The 20,244-nt window shown below is 38.5% G+C and overlaps 1 protein-coding gene across 4 annotated transcripts in view; it reads right to left on the bottom strand.

Moving 5' to 3' along the window:
• Window positions 1-20,244, bottom strand: part of WWC3 (WWC family member 3) — a 60,720-nt gene that overhangs the window by 6,173 nt on the left and 34,303 nt on the right. The window contains exons 10-21 of one of the 4 annotated variants that reach the window (XM_083612104.1): window positions 18,698-18,940; window positions 17,863-17,952; window positions 16,269-16,843; window positions 9,029-9,149; window positions 7,589-7,663; window positions 6,423-6,509; window positions 5,156-5,348; window positions 3,532-3,699; window positions 2,519-2,670; window positions 1,807-1,963; window positions 859-1,008; window positions 362-454 (exon numbers count right to left, since the gene is read on the bottom strand). In XM_083612104.1, coding sequence (XP_083468230.1) covers window positions 362-454; window positions 859-1,008; window positions 1,807-1,963; window positions 2,519-2,670; window positions 3,532-3,699; window positions 5,156-5,348; window positions 6,423-6,509; window positions 7,589-7,663; window positions 9,029-9,149; window positions 16,269-16,843; window positions 17,863-17,952; window positions 18,698-18,940 — 2,104 coding nt within the window. Of the gene's footprint in view, window positions 1-361; window positions 455-858; window positions 1,009-1,802; window positions 1,964-2,518; window positions 2,671-3,531; window positions 3,700-5,155; window positions 5,349-6,422; window positions 6,510-7,588; window positions 7,664-9,028; window positions 9,150-16,268; window positions 16,844-17,862; window positions 17,953-18,697; window positions 18,941-20,244 lie in introns of all 4 variants that reach the window. The other 3 variants (XM_083612106.1, XM_083612103.1, XM_083612105.1) reach the window with 3 other exon arrangements.

Raw genomic sequence — 20,244 nt, 5'->3', positions numbered from 1 at the left:
AGAAGGGAAGTTAAGAATTGTATTGATCTATGTATTCTATGCATGTTGACTTTCCAGTACAGACTTTGTCTAAGCCCCAAGGAAGCTGAGTACAGATTTTTTTAAATCCTGCTGCCAACATTAATCAAGGCTAAATCAGTAAATTCAACAGGAACATATTTAAAATTGATCTAACACTACAAACTATTTTTATAGCTCTGGATGCAGTGTATGATTATACTTGCAACATACATTATTACATTGCCATATCAAACTATTCTTAATGGTATCCCAATGTAGTTAAAAAAAACAACACCTCAGCTTCCTTCTGTAAAAATGCCTCAGCAATGCAAAGCCCCAAATTTTACAGTCACAACTATACCTGCTTATAACGCAGCGTACGTCTTTCCAAAGTATTTCGGATAAATGGAGACTTTCTTGGCAGAGTAGAACTGTCACTGTCACTACGATATAGCTGATAGAAAAAAAGATACAAAATGGAAATTGATACTTTAATCTTTATTCCAGCAACACAAGTGAGACTTATCCATGTCAGTTCAGGAGAAAAATAATAATCAGCCAACCAGTCAGACTTAAGTGCTGCCTTTGAGCCCGTCCACTGGGGGCCTTAGGTCTTTTTATTTTCACCACCTCCCCTCACCAAAACCCACAGCAATGTTATCTAAAAAGTGCATTTAAGAAAATACAGAGATTAAGACATACATTACCATACTCTCAAACGAAAGAATATGGGAACTGAACCTGACAGCACATAAAAAGCAGTTATTGGTCTAGGTTCAAATGCAAGAGCAAATGCTATAGCATTTACAATAACATTCACAGTTCCAGACTGCTTGTTTAATAAAAATTACTACTCACTCGGCAAACATACTGACTTCGTGCACCAGGTGAGAATGTCTGTGAGCGAACGATGGTGCTACTACGAACAAAAGCAGACCCACGGGATCGACGGCCAGTTCTGTTTTTATGAAGCAAAGCTGTTTCTTCTGTGTTGGTCTCCTTATCTACCTAAAATAAGAATCAAAATTTCAAGTGTTGTAAAGGCTTATCTTTTCATTCAGCTTATCATACAAGCATTTCCAGAGCACTCTAGAGTATAGCTATTTATGGTCCAGCACCATTATAAAAATGACTTGAGCGTAATAAGTTCCATTATAACAAGTTGCAAATCTTCAATTGGAAGATTTGGAAGATTGGAAGAAGTATATGAATTATTTGAAGAGCAACTGTAATCAACAAATTATGCTAGTAGAAGTTTTGTAAGGAGAAATATACGAAGTGTTACAAAGTAGAAAAAGATAGAGATATTGGCTATGAGTTTGAAATGTAATAGGGAAGATAAGAAATGCATACTGAGAGACTAGATTGGAAAATTTTCAGACAGTATTGATGGAAGTCAAAAATTTGAATAAGATGTAAAAGTATGTTTAATTACTGTTGAAAATGATATGTTAAAAAAACTAATAAAAATTATATCTATTTTAAAAAAAGCTGCAAATCTTCAGCCAAAACTAAAATAATAATAATAATCTATAAATACAACACAGAATCATAAAAAGTTTTAACAGATTATCTGTGGCAGTGACGTGCAGGCCAGAACTACCCCAAGAGATCAGGTTAGTTAAAAGGTCTGAACAAACAGGAATATTTACAGGCTTATAAAGCAGCGTCCCATTGTAAGACAAACAAAAGTACTGAAGGTCAAGGGAGAAGAAAATGAGGATGTATCTTGGAAAGATATCACTGACCTAGCCCAGTTAAGGATTAGCAAAAACTGGAGCAGAAAGTGCAATTATTTCTACTTGCCTTTAGAGGTGGAGGCGAGACTTTTTTAGAAGTACACTGCTCTGTTTGAGGTGCAAGCATATGACTGTGTAATGATTCACTGCAGTAAGACTCTGGGTGAGGACTAGTCTGCATACAATTACTACATCCACTGTCAACTGATTCTGCTTGCCAACTTCTGCAGGGGAAAAAATACATCAAGCAATGAAATTTGGTTCCAGTAATTAATTTCACACTGCCCTTTTGCATGTTTAATACAGTGCAAATACTTCCAGAAAACTAGCCCCACATGGCCACTGCTGCTGCTGTTCTATTTTCTTATGAATCTGTGAACACCAGTCCCCCCAAAAAAATTAATGTGAGACACAAGATCAGCAACAATAATATTTAAAAGCTACTTCGGGATGCTCTAGACGCGGTGTAAGTGATTATGTTACAATTCTAGAAGAAGTGTTACATATTTCGGTACCCATTACTGATCCTATCAAGGTTTTGAATTCTTGTAAATTAAATGCCATTAAATGCCAAGTTCTGCATACTCAAATCGGAACTAAGAAATATGAAATTGGGTTATGTATGCTCCAATATCATAAAACAGCTAATGCTTACATCTAATAGCTAACGATTACAGATATATGCTGTATAAGATTCGATACATTTAATATCTCAACAGAATCACACATAAATTATTTTAAAAACTTAAGTTCTGTCTTAACCCTTTTGAAAAAGTTACCTCTCTGACACAGCTTCTAGCTGGTCTTCCTTTTGCTCCATCTCTAGAATTTCTTCTTCTGTGTACTCCAGTTTTACTCTCTCCTCTGCTAATTCTCTCTCCACAGCTTCCAGTTGAGCTGTGGTCCTAGCTAAAAGGGCAGTCACAGCATCCTAGAATGGAAATTGAACTTAGAATCAAATGAGAGTCATTTTCTTAGCAGAAAAAACTGAAGTCAGCCTTTCGAAGGAACAACAATAATGACTAAGTTCAAACAAAAGCACAAAGTAGTTTTGGTTGGAAATTACTCTAAAACCAAAGAGTAGCATTCTGGCTGAATTCAGAATTTTGACATGCTTTCAACAAATTAAATTAGAACTTAAGTACTGTGGTGTGAAGTAGCTCAAATTTTTCACAATAATCCAAACATGGCTAAATAGTTGAATATGGAAAAACACGAGCATGTTTACACATGTGTGCAGTTGTGGTGTGTAATCTATAGATCAATTAAAATGACATAATTTTATTGATGAGAATAAGCTCAAATGCAAGTATCTCTCAGCAGATCCAGGCATATCACTGTTTCTGTTTATTGCTATTGTGGTTTCAACCATCATGGCCATAGCAATCACATCATCATCATCATCGACACTGCTACAGTATTGAAGAAGCACTGACTAAAATATGCCTTTATATGAAAATATACCAAAATACTACTACCTCTACTATTAATATACTACATACAAAAAGGTTAAAAAAGAATAAGAAAAAATATAAATTACAATACAAATGGTTGAAAGACCTAATACATTTAAAAGCATCCATATGAATTTTAAATGGTATCATCCAATTAAATCATTGCAAATTAACCCTATTTAGCCTCAGAAAATTTCTCCTCTGAATTCAGGCATATGCTATATGCATTTTGCTCACCCTTAACTTTCAGTATCAAATGTTATAAGAACATCTTTTGTATCACACACAAGGAAACATACAAGAGAAACATGTTCAGAAAAGCTCAGATACAGCCATACCATTTTCATTGTAGCTTTGTTTTCGAAAATCTGAGAAGCATTTTCTTCACATTTTGGTCTGTCTTTTGTCTGCTCACAGTCTGAACCAGTGAATATCTGGATGGGGTACCAGTGAAGTTGCATCTCATTGGAGCTCTCATAGTCAGCTAGGCTAATCTGAGCAATGCCCTGGGAAGACATTGAAGCAAAATGAGTCAATACTCATACAACTAGAGAAAACATTTGCTGTCTACAAGGCTATTTCTTATTATAATACAAAACACTGAAGAAGCAGCTGTGGACCTTTAGTAGGGCATTCTGCAAAGATGCCTTAATTTTTATTTTTATTTGAATACACAGCCTGGATAACTCAGTTGTTTAGAGTAATAACACCAAGGTTGCATGTTTGATCCCTGTATGGGATAGCTTCATATTCCTGTACTGCAGAGGGTTGGACTAGATCAGGCATGGCCAAACTTGGCCCTCCAGCTGATTTGGGACTACAATTCCCATTATCCCTCCCCACTGGCCCTGCTAGCTAGGGATGATGGGAGTTGTAGTCCCAAAATAGCTGGAGGGCCAAGTTTGGCCATGCCTGGACTAGATGATCCTCAGGGTCCCTTCCAACTCTACAACTCTATGTCCCTTTGCATACAATATACTCTGATATGTTCTAAGAGAGAACAGGAATGTCCTAAAATGAGGATACTGTGTTCATGACCTGTGAAAGGCTTGGGGCTTCACATATTGAGAGAAGGTTTAAGTAAATATACTTGCTATTGTTTGGTAGGCTGTCTCCCAAGCATGTGGGAGAAAAAAGGAGGGAGAGGGAAATAGTTTCACTAACATCTACTTCTAAACTGAATGTTTCCTGTCAGTAAACCAGCAGGGGGCTCTTTCTTAATGCAAAGTTTAGTGTTAGGCCTAAAAAAGACCAGTGAAGTATTGTAATATTTCAGGGAGGAACACCTTAAAAACCAGAAATGTGACCATGCAATCCTGCAGCCACTAGCTCACTCCAGACTGTAAGCCAAACCACGGTTAAGGTAACTTAAATGTTGTTAGACATGGTGTTTGAACTGATAAATATTCATGTATGGGGAAAAAGAGGAGCAATTCTGTATTTCCAACAACAGAGCTGAATCAGTTTAAGAAACAGTAATACAATGTGGAACTTTTATTAGCCAGTGGTATGACTATAAACCAGATTTTGTTTTAACAGGCTGAGTATTGTAAATGAACATCCATCATAGCCTAAACCAATGACATCAACAAATCTATTATCCACAAAAAGGGAATTATCTTGATGATTAGATTAAATCTGAGACACCTTTGAACACAGGGATATGAGAAAACTGAAACCACTTTTTTCATTTACAATAGTTCGGTTTTCATGTAAAGCTAAGCCAAACTATGGCTTAGAATGAACAATTAAGTGTTCTGGTGCACATTTAGAAAACTGTTTCCAGTTCACTTCTCCCTCAGTCCTACTGCTGTGAGAATAAACCACAAGCCCAGGTGAAGTTTCCAGCAGCACACTTGCTCATTCAATGAAGCCATAGTTTGTTAGGCTTAGTGTTATGCGGGAACCAGACCAAACTCGTAACACCTGATTTTTTTTTTTTACAAAAAAGGCACCCCTTACCAACAATTCTTCTTGCTGGTGATGGCCAACTGAACAGATATAAAGCTGTAGTGATTTCAGCTTCAAAATATTTGAATGTACAGGAATCTGGAAGACTTCATTCAACACTAAGGGAGTTTGGAATTCCAAAGCTCTGGAGCAGTAAGTGGTTGATGTGCCCGACTCAAGAGATGGTAAGTATATCCTCACATGTCTGAGAACAGGCAAAATAAAAATAAAAGTCATAGCAGGTAAACAGAAGCAGTAAGATATCATTTTAACTTGCTAAATAAAATTGGACGAAACATAATTTTCATTTTTGCATCCCTGATCGCTATACTATTAGTAGGTTAAATTACAACACACTGAAAAACTCTGTAAACCTGTGCATGTGTTACAGCAAGTATCTCAAATTTGTCAAATATTTACATGTGAATACTAAAATGAATTTTATGAAGGTTCAAAAGCATAGACTTCTTAAGCATTCACAAGGGAATGCTGGCGAATAATCTATAGATATACATCAGCATTTCCCAGTTTCCCTACGTTTGTGAACATTTATCTGGGACTGTCATTGCTTATCAAATATCCTTAACACTGCAAGGCCTGCACCAGTGAGTGTGCCCTCGGCATGGTGCCACAAATGGGCAACTGCACCATCCTGGCACAATCTCCTGCCGGTGGCCAACGCAGCTGCCCCCACATCAGATTCCCAGTACAGTGTGACTGCTTGCAGCCACCGTCAGTCACTAACCTCAGTCTCCCCATCCCCACAAATATTTTATCCAGCGGCAACATTTATTATGAAATCCTAGCTGGTTCTTTTCTCTGTTCTGCAGTGGGTGGGTGCCATTTTAGATTCACCAAGGTGAAACTCTGGCATCCCCTAACAGATGCCTGGCCATGCCAATCCCTGATTCCGCCCCCTCTACCGATTCATTGTGACATAAACATAAACTTGTTATTTGATTAATAATATCAGTGTGTTTTACTTTTTGAGTCTGTATATTTTACTGCTTTGCAGTGTTCCTTATTTCTTTCTTTTTTCTTTTTATCATGTTGTGAGAGCTGCTTTGGCTGCTCCATAATGGGACAAAATGGTAGTTTATAAATGTCTTTAATTAAAAATAAATATATTAACATTATTTTTCGTAAGTTTTCTGGAGTTCATCGTGAAGTAAATGGATCACTTTCTATTTTAAACCCCAAGTAAGACAGATGCGTTGTATTCTGATGCTTGAAGGAATGGAAAGCAAGAAATCAGGCCAATGTAGGTATTTCAGCTTACATTTTACAGCCTTCTTTCACAGCAAAGCCTGTGAAGTTCTTGAGCTGCAACACATGGACCAGAAGACACTCAGTCGCACTGTCATGCCTGAAAAAGAAGTTCTCAATTAATTGGTGACCCAGTGTGTGGTCTATAGGAGACAAAGACAAAACATGTAGAATCACACATGTAGCACAAATGGCTATTTTTATCTTCCAGAAACCCTGGAAGCTTCTTCTTCTTTTAAATAAAATAAAATACAGAAATGATAATAAAAACATACTATATGACTGTATCATAGTGAATTACTGACAGAACCATACTTAGTAATAAAAACTAAGGAAGGTGACAAAAAACACAACATTCCATTCCGTTATCACATCCCAGAGCACATACGACAAAGACATGAAGATCAAGAAAATATTGCTCACATCTTGCCATAAATAAAATTGCACATAGGTCTCTTGAAACTTGAAATTCTAGTCATTTATGAATAAAACCCACCTCTCAATAAACTTATTAGGTGCATGTCCTTATTGGGATATCTTAAGGGCTGCCTGATCCCTTATCTTGTGATCCAAACACTGAGATCTCAGGAGTATTCTGTTGGTGGTTCCCCATGGCTCAGATACACAGTTTGGAAATGCTAGATGCTGTGGGCCCAAGCCTGTAGAACTCTTTCCCAAATGTGATTACATTGGCACCACCCTAACTGAACTTCAGGCACATAATTAAGGCTTTCTTGTTCCAGAAGGTTGGGGGGGATTGTTTTGTTTTATTGTTTTCATTTTGTGCGTAGTTTGTTTTTATGTATACCGCTTAGAAATGCCGATGGCCTTCCTTTTCAACATCACAATGTATCACTATGTAGCGGTGTTTAGCTAGTGATACATCGCGATGTTGAAAAGCTGGTATCGCCCAACCCTAGTAGAGAAGAACTGGAATACCACACCTTACCAAACATGATCTGGTAATTTTCTCCTCACTTTTGGAGTATTCTCTCTTTGAAATGATGATCTGCCGCAGCTTAGCTGTGCTCCAAAAGTTCAAAATTATTTAACCATTAAGGACACTGCACACATGGCATACACTTGCATTTTAACAATGAATATTGACCAGAGAAAAGAAAAGAAAAGAAAAGAAAAGAAAGGAAAAGAAAAGAAAAGAAAAGAAAAAAAAAGACTTACAGAAATCCAACTTGCATTTTGGGCTCTTCATTGCTGACAGCATCACTGTAAAGTGATTCTTCAATATCCTCATTCCTATGTGATAAGAGAAAAAGCAATTTAAAAACTAGCAGTAGAGCTGTATTTTCATTACCACAAATGGCCTGAGCTATTCTGTATGAACAATGCACACTTTACCTACTGCTTATTAAACTTCTTTATTTGGATTATGAACTTCCATCAAAAGTAAGATTTACATTTCAAATGTATTATCAAACTCTATGGGAACCACTGTATGTTAACAAGAAATGGCTACAAGCATACATCTTGTGGTATATTGCCGAAATATACCTTAAAAAATTCACCTTAAAAAATAATGAACTATAATTTTATTCTCAGGCATGCAAACCTGGACAGTTTTTTAACCATCACCAAATTTCTAGCTGCCTGGCATATTTTGAGCCCTTCAGAAAAGGGGCTTTAGTTGAATGGTATAGCCCATGTTTTACATGAAGAATGTACCAGATTCAATTCTCGACAATTCCAAGTAGGGCTGGGAAAGGCCTCCAAGTAAACACAGTCACTCCCTACTCATGAGTAACACGTGAATAGCCAAAGCAGATAAAGGCACCAACATTTACCAGTTATTGAAACAAGTATCATAGACAGATACTACAACTAACAGAGAGGCCTTTGTTTTAAAAGGGTGATTCAAAAACAGGTGGGTGTTTAAAACCTGTTTTAAAATCTGCAGCAAAGAGGCCTTGCACACCTCTGAAGGAGGGTGTTCTGTCCTCTGGGAGCCACCACTGAAAAGGCCCTGCTACTCATGCCTGACAAATGAACTGCCTTCACAGGCAGGCATACGAGGCATGAATCTATGCCCAAGCAAGTTCATATGAGTACATGTGGTTCTTCAAATAACTGTTTAGTACTTTAAAGGCTAAAACTGGCACTTTGAATTGGACCTTGAAACACAACAGGAACCAGGGGAACTAGTGAAGAATGGTGCGATATGATGTGATTGTCTTATCCTCCTTCCCATGGAGCAACCTAGCTGAAGCGTTGTGTAATAGTTGAGTATATCATCCATGTTATTCAAATTAATAAGCATTTATTTATTTATTTGATTTATTCCCCTCACCCCTTCCCTCCCAAAGGATCCCAAACCCAAACATATCTTAACTAGCTTGGGGGGGGGGGAGTTTGCAAGACCCTAAACTGTTATTAAGGAAGGAAGGAATGAAGGAAGGAATGAAGGAAGGAAAGAAAGAGCACAATAGTAATCAAGCAGCCAGAGAACCAGGTAAAAAAATCTACCTAACTAAAATGTTTTAAAGAATTAGCCATTAGTCAGTAGTGTATATATAAATAAGACTTTTTACCAAGTGTTTTTTGTTGCTTTTTAAGGGAAGGATGTTAAGCACAGTTCCAATTTACAACACATTTATACAACCTGACCTTTTGCTTAAAGCTTCAAACACGCCACTGTCACTAGCCAGTGAATAATTGGACAGACATGCTGAGACTCGCCTGGCTCTCCTCTCTGACCTTCTAGCACTATCTTCACGTAGGGTCACAGCTACAACATGGGAAAACAGCAAAGACAAGGTTCATTCATACATGATTATTATTATTATTTTGAAGAAGCAAAACTCAATCCATACAAATGTTTTATATATCACTAAGGCACCGTGGTTTATTCAAGTTTTAAGAAAGTGCCCTTAAGAAACAGAAGGCACTTCTTGGCCTGAACTAACACAAGTTAACACTGGAGTCTCATTCATTTTAGCTGATCATTAAATACATTCTCATTTATGTCTAGATGGTGTCACTTACTTCTTCTGTGACGAGGCAAAGACAATACTGTTCATGCAGTTTATTGAAAAAATGAGCAGACAGGTAAGAGACAATGTTGCGAAAACCAGAAGAATATGTTCCATTTTCACTGGTGTAATTCACTGATATTTACTGTGGCCTTCAAGCCATACCATGACTATGCATGTGCTATAGATCAACTTGCTTCAAACAAGATTCAAGCAATCTAATATTACATGTCTTCCTGTTATCAAGCTAATCATAAATTAAACAGGTATTTAGATACTTGCATAGTGCAGGGTTTATTTTGAAGGTTCTGTGAATATAAATCATACCGTAATTGCTACATACGTTCATGCTTACTAATGGAACCTATAAACCATGGATTAGATCCAGATTAAGTAAATTGGATTTAGTTCCTACTGAAATAAGAGAGATTTAAGGCAAGTCGTGACTAATTTATCCCATTGGTTTTCATGAAAGCTAAGTGCAAGTAACTTAAGGTAGTAATTGACCTAGTATATACTTTCAAGTCCAAAATAGACTTTTAAAAATAAATAAAGCGGGGGGAGGGGAATAAGATTGGAGCAAAAGCAAACAAATACACAGTTACACTTCATTTTTACTTGGAATTCAACGTATATGAACAGCAATACCATAACAGCTTTGCAGACATAAAGGACTATCAGCAATTATACGTGCACAACAGGCAGGATACATGAGGAGTTGATTTTTCAAATGGAAACTACGAAAATGTTCACTTGAGACAGGATACATACAAATAGAGACAGTTTATTTTTCTCAAAAGTCAGAAAAGTAGGAAAGCAGCTCAAAAGGTGGGCATTTGTTTTATGCAGTTGTTTAGTACACTTATGCCACGCCTTCCTTCAACTTTGACCCTCAAGGTAGATGTGTAGGGTTGCCAGGTGGTCACCATTTTGGGGATTGACCAAACCTGCTTAGTTTCAGCAAGGTAGTTGCAACATGTGCCCTCAAGACCATGCCCTCAGTAAAAAGTAGAAGCTCCAGTACCATTCTTGAATTTTATATACATGCAAAGGTGTTCCAAATAGTACCTTGAGATGTATATAACTGACTACACATAGCTTGGCTTGTATCTGTGCTGATAATTATATTAACATATTCATATAAGATACACATGAGATTTAGACATCAGAGTCCTAGGTGAGATTACTAGTTTATGGGCTGTAAATAAACTAACACTAAGCAACTAGTCTATGAGGCTAGTTGGTATACGTCAGCTATGTGTGGCAAGAGAATATACTATGCATTTAATGTATGTATTTACTCAATTGTGTGCAATCTTAGTGGACCAAGGGAAACCTGCCCTGCAATATTTCATTTAAAACAGTTGCAAGGAGGAGTAGAATGCAGCACCCAAGGAATCAAGGGGGAAGTATCAACAAATCAAAACAATAAATGTCCTTTGCTGTATCTTTTATTATTTTCCCAGTAAGTGTTACCTTTATGTCCCAACACATGATCCTAGTAGACTAACAAGCCCTAGTAATTTCTCTTATGCTTGCAATACTTTACAATTAATCTACACTATTAAGGTTAGCAGCATTTTTTAACCCGGAAACACAGTCCCCCTTTTGATCAGTTTCCTGGTGAACTGCCTTGACAATGGAGAACATTATGTTGCATGGACTCACTCCAACTCACCAAAGGAAAGAACAAATCTGATTTTTCCAATCTTTGCAAAGCTCAAAGGAACCGAGGAGAGCTTCACTACCTGAATTTATCTTTCCTATATAGTAATAAAGTTCTGCAAATTTATATAATTTTTACAGAATTGTAATGAAAATTGAAGAAGTGCCTGTGTAGTCACAAAAAGCTGACAGACTAAAAGACTCTTTCACTGACTACTGTACCTTGGAGATCACCAAAAAGAAAAAAGAAAAAGATATACTGTGCTATATAACAGTAAAAAAAAATAAAGAATCAAGATGCAATATGAAAATGTTGCAAACATGTTATAAATGTTTCAGTTGAAGTTATTTTGCCTGATGCTTTCAAATGAATTAACAAGACAATGCCACTAAAATTAAAGTAGGTGCCACCTATCAGCATGCCTTTTACTAAGTATTAGCAGAAACACAGCTTGACCAAAAAAAAAAGGGCACAAGATTTGAAATATCATGCAGCAGGCAGACAAAACCTCTGAAATTTAGCATATTATAAAAAGGTAAAGGTAAAGTCTGACAGTTAAGTCCAGTCACAGACAACTCTGGGGTTGCGGCACTCATCTCGCTTTACTGGCCGAGAGAGCCGATGTTTGTCCACAGACTGTTTTTCCGGGTCATGTGGCCAGCATGACTAAGCCGCTTCTGGCGAACCAGAGCAGCACACGGAAACGCCGTTTACCTTCCCACCAGAGCGGTATTTATCTACTTGCACTTTGATGTGCTTTTGAACTGCTAGGTGGGCAAGAGCTGAGACCGAGCAACGGGAGCTCACCCCGGAGCAGCGATTCGAACTGCCGACCTTCTGATCGGCAAGCCCTAGAGGCTCAGCACCACCCGCGTCCCTTAGCATATTATAGTATATAGTAATTATAGTATATAGTATATAGTAATAGGAACTTAATTTGACAGTTCAGTGATCTGAAGTCCTTGTATAAAGATATACCCACAACCAGTTGTGACATGTCATATAGAGTAATTTGGTTTAATTATCATGAAGCCTGAGACATTAGTTAGTGGACAGAAAAACTACCATCAAGTTAAGTAATTTTAGTTACTAAAACTGTAGAAAGAGATTCACCAAGCAGTAAGAATGTGTGGTTACTTTAATAGCTTTTAAAGTATTGCTATTTTTTGGGTTTAAAATACTTTGATGGCAGTTTTTTAAAAATCCTTCCAAAAATAAGGAAATAGTAAATCCTCACCCACAGTTTACCAGACATGTTGAAGACAGCAATTTAAGCTGCAAACACGGAACATTATTACAGTAGTCAATAGTGGCTATTAAATAGAAAATAATTCAGTTAATACTGCAGCAACATGAATGGGCTATAATGGTTAGAGATATGAATTTTTTGGGATGAAATCAAGGAGCGCATATTCCACCCTCCCAACATGCACGCAATACAGAACAAAAACAAACAAACAAACAACACACACACACACACACACACACACTGGGCTTTACAGGCAGGAAGAAAAAAAACCCACCACAAGAAGAAATTCTAAGTTCACTTACAGCAAATTTTTCTGTTGTGCCACGTGAGAAACAAAATACAAGAATAATTTAAGTAAATAGTGAAATCAGTTGGACAAACCTGTAATTTTTGTTAAAAATGAACCATTATTTAAGAACAAACTGAAACTGTGATTCAAGAAAATAGCCGGCATTGGGGTGGGAAGTTTAAATTCAATAATGCTTTCCAAAGCTTGTTATTTGGATCTTAACAGTCCAGGGTAAAAACAATACCAAAACAAACAAACAAACAAGCCTATGGCTTGCCACCAAGCAAGAATGCTGCTCTGTTTCATGCTCTTTACCTTATCAAATGCAGCCTTTTTGCACAGCAAGGTGTCAATACCAGATGCTTTAGGGGCCGCATAAATCTGTGCTGGAGTAAGATTCCTAACTTTGCTTGGCCTGCAGAGAGTGAACTCCTGGTATAAACTAAACCTTACTTGGCTAGGCCACGTAGCAGCGATAAAAATGTCCCTTTTGTTGCACTTCATCTTCCTGACATTTCCATCCATTGTTGGCAAAAAACTTTGAATGGTAGTAAAAAATCCAAAGTGAACTGAACAACACTTTACTAGTATAAAAAGAGGGGTCCTGGGAGCCCTTAATCTCAAACTGCACTATGAAACATGCCAAGTTAAACAATTTGTTCATACAAATAATAAAGGGGGATTAGGCAGTTATTAAATTAGATCACTACTGGCAGCACCATATAAAGGTAAAAAGGTAAAGGGGACCCCTGACCATTAGGTCCAGGCGTGACTCTGGGGTTGCGGCACTCATCTTACTTTATTGGCCAAGGGAGCCAGCATACAGCTTCCGGGTCATGTGGCCAGCATGACTAAGCCGCTTCTGGCGAACCAGAGCAGTGCACAGAAACGCCGTTTACCTTCCCGCTGGAGCGGTACCTGTTTATCTACTTGCACTTTGACGTGCTTTCAAACTGCTAGGTTGGCAGGAGCAGGGACTGAGCAACGGGATCTCACACCGTTGCGGGGATTCGCACCGCCGACCTTCTGATCGGCAAGTCCTAGGCTCTGTGGTTTAACCCACAGCGCCACCCGCGTCCCGGCAGCATCATATAGGTCTTTCTTTTTTGGGGGTAGGGGGAATGCTACAGGAAGGCTGTGGCAAACAGAGAACCCTTTTTTGTGGGCAAAGCTTGGGGGGGGGGAAATGGCTACATATTTCAGTAACTCCACTCTTACCTTTCCTAGACTAGCCCCAGGTGTGGACAAGTGCGGGCAGCATAGGAAATAGAAACCAAAGGGGAATACAGGATATGAGGGGCTTTTTTGGAAAATGGACATATATTGTCCAAGAGCAGTTTATGGCCAGATTAAGTGCAATACAAGCTAATTGGCTGCAGCAAATGCAAGTTTAAACATTTGGCCAAAACCAGATAAGGCTGGAGGAAGTCCCCAGAAGCCTGACATTCTTTGAATGCATCTGTGTCAATAGAGAGACTAATTTGACTGGACAACCTTCAGAATGTATGTCACTATTTATGCTGAAGAATTGGTAGCCTAGTGTGGATCATAGCTCTAGCAGAAAGCTAAAGCATAAGAATTGAGAACTGAGGGGAGCAAAATAGGAAGATACTTTATAGCTAAATGGAGCCACCTTATAACACTAGTGGCTTGACAAGGTGGAATAGTCAAGCCACCAAAAAACATTATAGAAGAATTCACTACCATGGTATACCTGGTTTTGAATTTCATGATTTATGGATGGATACTGGTTCAGGAAAGAGGACTATATGCTGACTATATGCTCTGACCTGACTATATGCATGTTAGACATGCGCCAAGTTGTATTGTTAATCCTTAATTTGCTGTTTTCGATTGGAATGATACTATGTAGATGTGTATGTACGTTTAACTTAGAGAACTCAGTAAACAATGATAATTGAGGGGATTCCAACATATACAAAGTACCGTATGTTTCGCTCTATAGGACGCACTTTTTCCCCTCCAAAAATTAAGGGGAAATGTGCGTGTGTCCTATAGAGCGAATGCAGGCTGCGTGGCTAAGCCCAAAGCCAGAACAGGGAGACGGAGCGCTGCGGAGCGCTCCATCTCGCTGTTCTAGCTTGGGGATGGCTGCGCGCAAAGCTTCTGCAGGGCAGCGGGGTGCCTTCACCCAGCTGTCCTGCAGAGGCTAGAAAGGCTGTTCCCAAGCCAGAACAGCGAGAAGGATAGGTCCGTCTCGCTGCTCTAGCTTGGGGACGGCTGCGCGCACAGCCTCTCCAGGGCAGCGGGGCGCTGCACTCCAAAGGCTTCAGGGATCTTTGAGGCTGGCGGTGGGGGAAAGCAGCGCTTCCCCCCACCGCCAGCCCCACAAGCTCTGGTGAATGTATCTTGAACGCACCTTGTTTTAGAGGGGGAAAACAAGAAAAAAAAATTTTTTACCCTGTTCTCACACCTATGGTCCAGTGCGTCCTATACAGCGAAAAATATGGGGTACATGGGGGGAAATGGTAACTGAAAAAAATAATAAGATAAAATAGAACTAGAAAATAGGATTGCGTGTTTAAAGTGGACCACAAAAGGATGAATCAGGATGATAGTTCACCAGCGTGTGTGAAATGTTTTTACTATGAGATGCAGCAGCGAAGGTCATAGAAGAGGCAATAACCTGGATGTGCACAGAAGACTTGGAATCAAAGATGGCTATCACAAGAATGCAGACTTGGAACTGAGGAGTAGAATCTACATGTATTCCAAGTGTACTCATGTGGAAATATTAGGCTCTGCATTTATTACATACAATTTTATTCAGCTCTAGAAATAATGCAATATTGAAAAGAATATAGGGAAGACCTACAACAGGCAAGACTTGATGAGATTTTAGAAAGTATTCAGTTGAATGCACTTTAAAACTGTGCGTATTGAATAACCTGGTAAGCAAAGTTTCCACTTGCAGAAAGGTTTCTAATTGAACACTATTATAAAAAAGTCCAACTTTTGTGGTAATACCAACATGCAAAGAAATACTGTGCGAGACTTGCATGTGTGATCCTGCCCTCAACCCTGGTTTACCCCTTCAGTCAAACACAGCTTTAATTTTATTTGGATTTGGGCTGCTATTCACTTTGCTGTGAAGACGAAAGACCCTAATTACATGAAAAATACTTTGAAAAACCATTATTTCAAGATCTGAAAGACAAGACTTGACAGAAGTTTTTCAAGGATTACTTTGATAGGTATTCTGCATCATGGCCAGTCCCCTTGTGGTCCTCTCTTCCAGTACATGAATCCGGAAGATTTAAAACTGTCAAATTCATAACAAGGCACCATGGAGTAAAAAAAATTGCTGCTTTGAAGACCAAGCAACAACAATTTGCCTTCCTCCAAACTTATTACCGTAATTCCATGTTAATTAACAAGTTTTATAGCAGGAACACTAACTGATCAGATTTCACTAATACTTTTTTCCATATTCATAGAGAAAAACACAAATTAGTTACAGCAAAATAAAGGGCAGTTTTGAGATTGCTGTATAAATATATTCACAAACCACCTAGGCAACTTAATTAGTTTCATTAATTCCTGCCACTGCGGTTATTTAAACTTACGAAACTCACTTATGGCATAAGCATATCATGCATTTTAGGGTTTTGAGAATCAACCAAACAAAAGGTTGAAAGCCAAAAACTTACCTCCAGAGGTTGGAACATTTGTCAGTTGCAGTCCTGCTTCTCGAAGTCCTTCACTGCCTGTAGAATATTCAAGAGCCTTGGATGAAACAGTTTCTTGTGCTTTGTCTTCACCCAAAATAGAGGCCTGAGCTCTGAGCATTTCTAAGGCACCTGTTCCCATCATTTCCTCATATCCTTCTGACCGCTGGGCCAACGGAGAATCCCGAGAAGGAGGTAGGAAGGGGGTATCCAGGGGGGAACTTGGTGGCGATAGTGAGGACAGAGAAGACCGTGAGGACAGAGATGCTAAAGATAAAGGCGTGTCCAATGATCTCCTTTGCTTACTGCAGCTAGAATGTCCAATAGTTTCAATATACTGTACATCTTTACTGTGAGAATCAACAGGAACTGGGTCATATCGCATAAGCTGCCCATACTCTGTAGCACTGTCCGATTTCTCATATTGAGGAACACCATAGATGTCTGTGAAGCTGACAGAACTGAGAGAGCCCCTGCTGGACGCCAAAGATCCACGGCTGGATGCCAATGACCCCCGACTACTTCCAGATGATATTGTTAGAGTGCTGGCAGACAAGCTAGAAGACAAAAATGCATTTGTAAATGTCTGAACAAATGCTAAACACAATGGGTTAGTTCAGACAGCCCTTGGCACACAGGCTCCTTTGTTCCTGACCTCCCACACCTCTCTTTCGTAGCAACCCATCCTTTGCCATTACATCTGCAATAGCAGCCTATGGTTTGTGTTTGAGCCCTCCCCCCACCCCCATATACATTTTTCCTGCTTGAAATGCTAGTTGCATGGCAAGTGAAAACCAAGCGTCCCAATTTGAATAGAATGACAAAGTTCAGTAGTTCCAAGCTGAAAGAAGTAGAGTGCCTTAGAGTAGGATTGAACATACAAGCCTGAAGTTTGATTTTACATGCAAACTGAGTCAATGGAATCCGTATTGTTTTCTCAGCTTTATTTTCAACTGTATTCGTTTCTTCACTTTCTGTTACTCTCAGATTGGTTTCTTAACAGGATCTCTGTTATAAAAAGTTACCAGTACTTCAAATATCTGTCATCAATTTCCCACAAGAAATTCAGTCTTTTTTAAGTTTCAAAGTCTGTAACTAAGTAAAGTCTGGTCCAAAATTAAATGCCTGTATTTCTTAATAAATGCTTACAATATGCTTACAAAATATTATTGCTTTTGATTTAATTAACTGGCAAATGAGAAATATTAATCAGTTACATATAATCATCAGTCATTGTCGTCTTCTAATCAAATATACAGCTAACCCTCAAGATTTAGGAAATTGGCCAACAGCCTACCAAGTTTGTATCATTACTATGTCGATCTGTATTTGTATTCTGAAACTTAAAGAGTGCTTTCTGGATTTTAGGAATTAAAAATAAAATCATATTCCTAATCTACTGAAATTGCCATGAAGCAATATGCTAGCAATATATAGCTAAAAGTAAAGGTAACCTGTTCAGTCTCATTTAGAGTATGAAACTATGAGACTATATCTAGGTCAATTTTACTTTTTTGGAAAGCCAACTGTCATGATTTGCCATAAACACAAGAATCAATTTCTCTGAAGAACTAACCTCTTCAACTGCGAGCATAAATAGGATGTTAAACGAGTTGCTTCTTCCAACTGCATGAGCAGACAGTTCTTCTTTTCTTGTAACAGTATCCTATAATAGAATAAACTAGTATTCTTACTTTGCAACGACAGTAAAAATAAAAAAACAACGTTCTATTTAGTGACAGATAAAATATTAGCTTGACAAATAAAATACTAGCAAGCAAGCAAACAAACAATAACTGCAACTGGTATTACTCACGTAGTATTTACCTCTATAGTTGAATTAAAGGTAAAGGGACCCCTGACCATTAGGTCCAGTCATGACCGACTCTGGGGTTGTGCGCTCATCTCGCTCTATAGGCCGAGGGAGCCGGCGTTTGTCCGCAGACAGCTTCCGGGTCATGTGGGCAGCATGACTAAGCCGCTTTTGGCAAACCAGAGCAGCACACGGAAACGCCGTTTACCTTCCCGCTGGAGCGGAACCTATTTATCTACTTGCACTTTGACATGCTTTTGAACAGCTAGGTTGGCAGGAGCAGGGACCGAGCAATGGGAGCTCACCCCGTCACGGGGATTCGAACCGCCAACCTTCTGATCGGCAAGTCCTAGCCTCTGTGATTTAACCCACAGCGCCACCCGCGTCCCTGCATAGTTGAATTAGACTGGTACTATGTCAGTTAGTTAAACCAGCTCTGGAAACTTAAGAAAATGTGGCATAGCAAATAAGAGCTAAGTAGGATTTGTTAAGAAGTACAAGTATCCACTATTTTAGTATAGCCTCCTAACTTCATTACTATCCCAATGTGTCTGTTATATACCCCATAGCATCTAACAAAATAATTAAATCCTTAAACCTTTCGGCTGCACCATGAGAAGAAGTGGCCCGAGCCTGCTGGATTTCATCCTCCAACCTCCTCTTTTCCTCCTCTAAATGATCCATGTCTTCCGGGGACCTCTGCTGCTGGCTTATGACCTGCAGTTCTTGTAGGAGAGCTTCTTTCTCTTTGATGAGCTGAAGATGGTCTCTGTCCGCTTCCACCATCCCTGGCCAAGACTCATGATCATGCAGAGCCAACTGTTGCTGGATACTGAAAACCCTTCATTACAAAGGACCACCAAGAAATTACTAACTTACAGAAGAAGAAAAAGCAAGGAAAATCTCTACAGTACAGTTATGAAAGTCCTTAAAATATACACCACACATGTATCATCTGCTATCATAAGCTTCTGGAAAACCCAGGATAAGCTTGAAGAATACTGTTCCATATACTTGTATGCATTAGGTGCTCCTGGTTAAAAAGCACTCTCATAACTTTACTACTGCTGGATCATCTATATCAATCCTTCCAAAGCAGCTTCAAAAGTATGCATTACTGCAAATTCCACTTCTTTGCAGTAGGCTCTTTGTCTTTTAATACCGTACGTGTTCATAAAAATATTCTTACTTTGGAATCTTCTGAAAAAATGTTATTATTTTGACAGAAAGAAATGTAAAATCAGGGGAAATGTTTGCATCTATCATCCACAAAAATATTTGTTACGCATCCCATGAAAAAGACTTGCAAACATGAATTTGTACTATCATGGTGCAGGGGGAGAAAGAGGGAAAACACCGATATTGAATTTCTATTATCCTGAGTGACATTTTCCATCAGGAAAGTTGTCTGAAGACTAACTACATCCCAAAATGGAAAATGAAATGTAACACAATTTTGAACTCAAAACAAAAAACAGTAAAATTTAGTTTCAAGACTACCACCTCAGTTAAGTACATCAGGACTTCATTCAAATTAATAATATTTGCTGTAATAAATAAATAAATGCATTTGTTTAGAACTGCTAAAATGACCATGGGACAGAACACCTAAGAAAACACACACTGTCCAAACAGCTTATTATCTACTACAGAAAAAAAACTTTATCCTTGGTATACTAAATGATTAAGTCTATTATTTTAGATTCCTTGACATTGCTTACAGTAAAGGACAATAAACACTGCATGAATTCTTAACATGGTCTCTAATGAAAAAGCACACACACAAATTTCTATTTTGTGGAAGAATTTTCTCAACTCCAATGGTGACACATATACTTTGCTTTCTCATCACTTTGGATAAATAGGAGCCTGACAAAAGTATTTTTAATGTACTGCAACATGTTAATTTAGTAGCTTGTAGATTTAAACCAAACGCAGCACATTCCTACACCCACACTGTGTAGCTGCAATAGATGTTTCATTAGCAAAGTGAGGTTGAACACAGAAATATTTTGTGGAGACAAAAGCCGTACAGAAATGCCAGCAAGCTAAGGGGAAGGAATGCATGATAAATGAAGAATGTGACCACAGAGATAACTGGTAGAAGCAAATGTGCTCTGAGTTCTTACCTAAACATGGTTTTAA

The sequence above is a fragment of the Podarcis filfolensis genome, assembly GCF_964270895.1.
Source record: "Podarcis filfolensis genome assembly, chromosome: 4".
Classification (NCBI taxonomy): domain Eukaryota; kingdom Metazoa; phylum Chordata; class Lepidosauria; order Squamata; family Lacertidae; genus Podarcis; species Podarcis filfolensis.
This window is presented reverse-complemented; position numbering and strand designations above follow the sequence as displayed.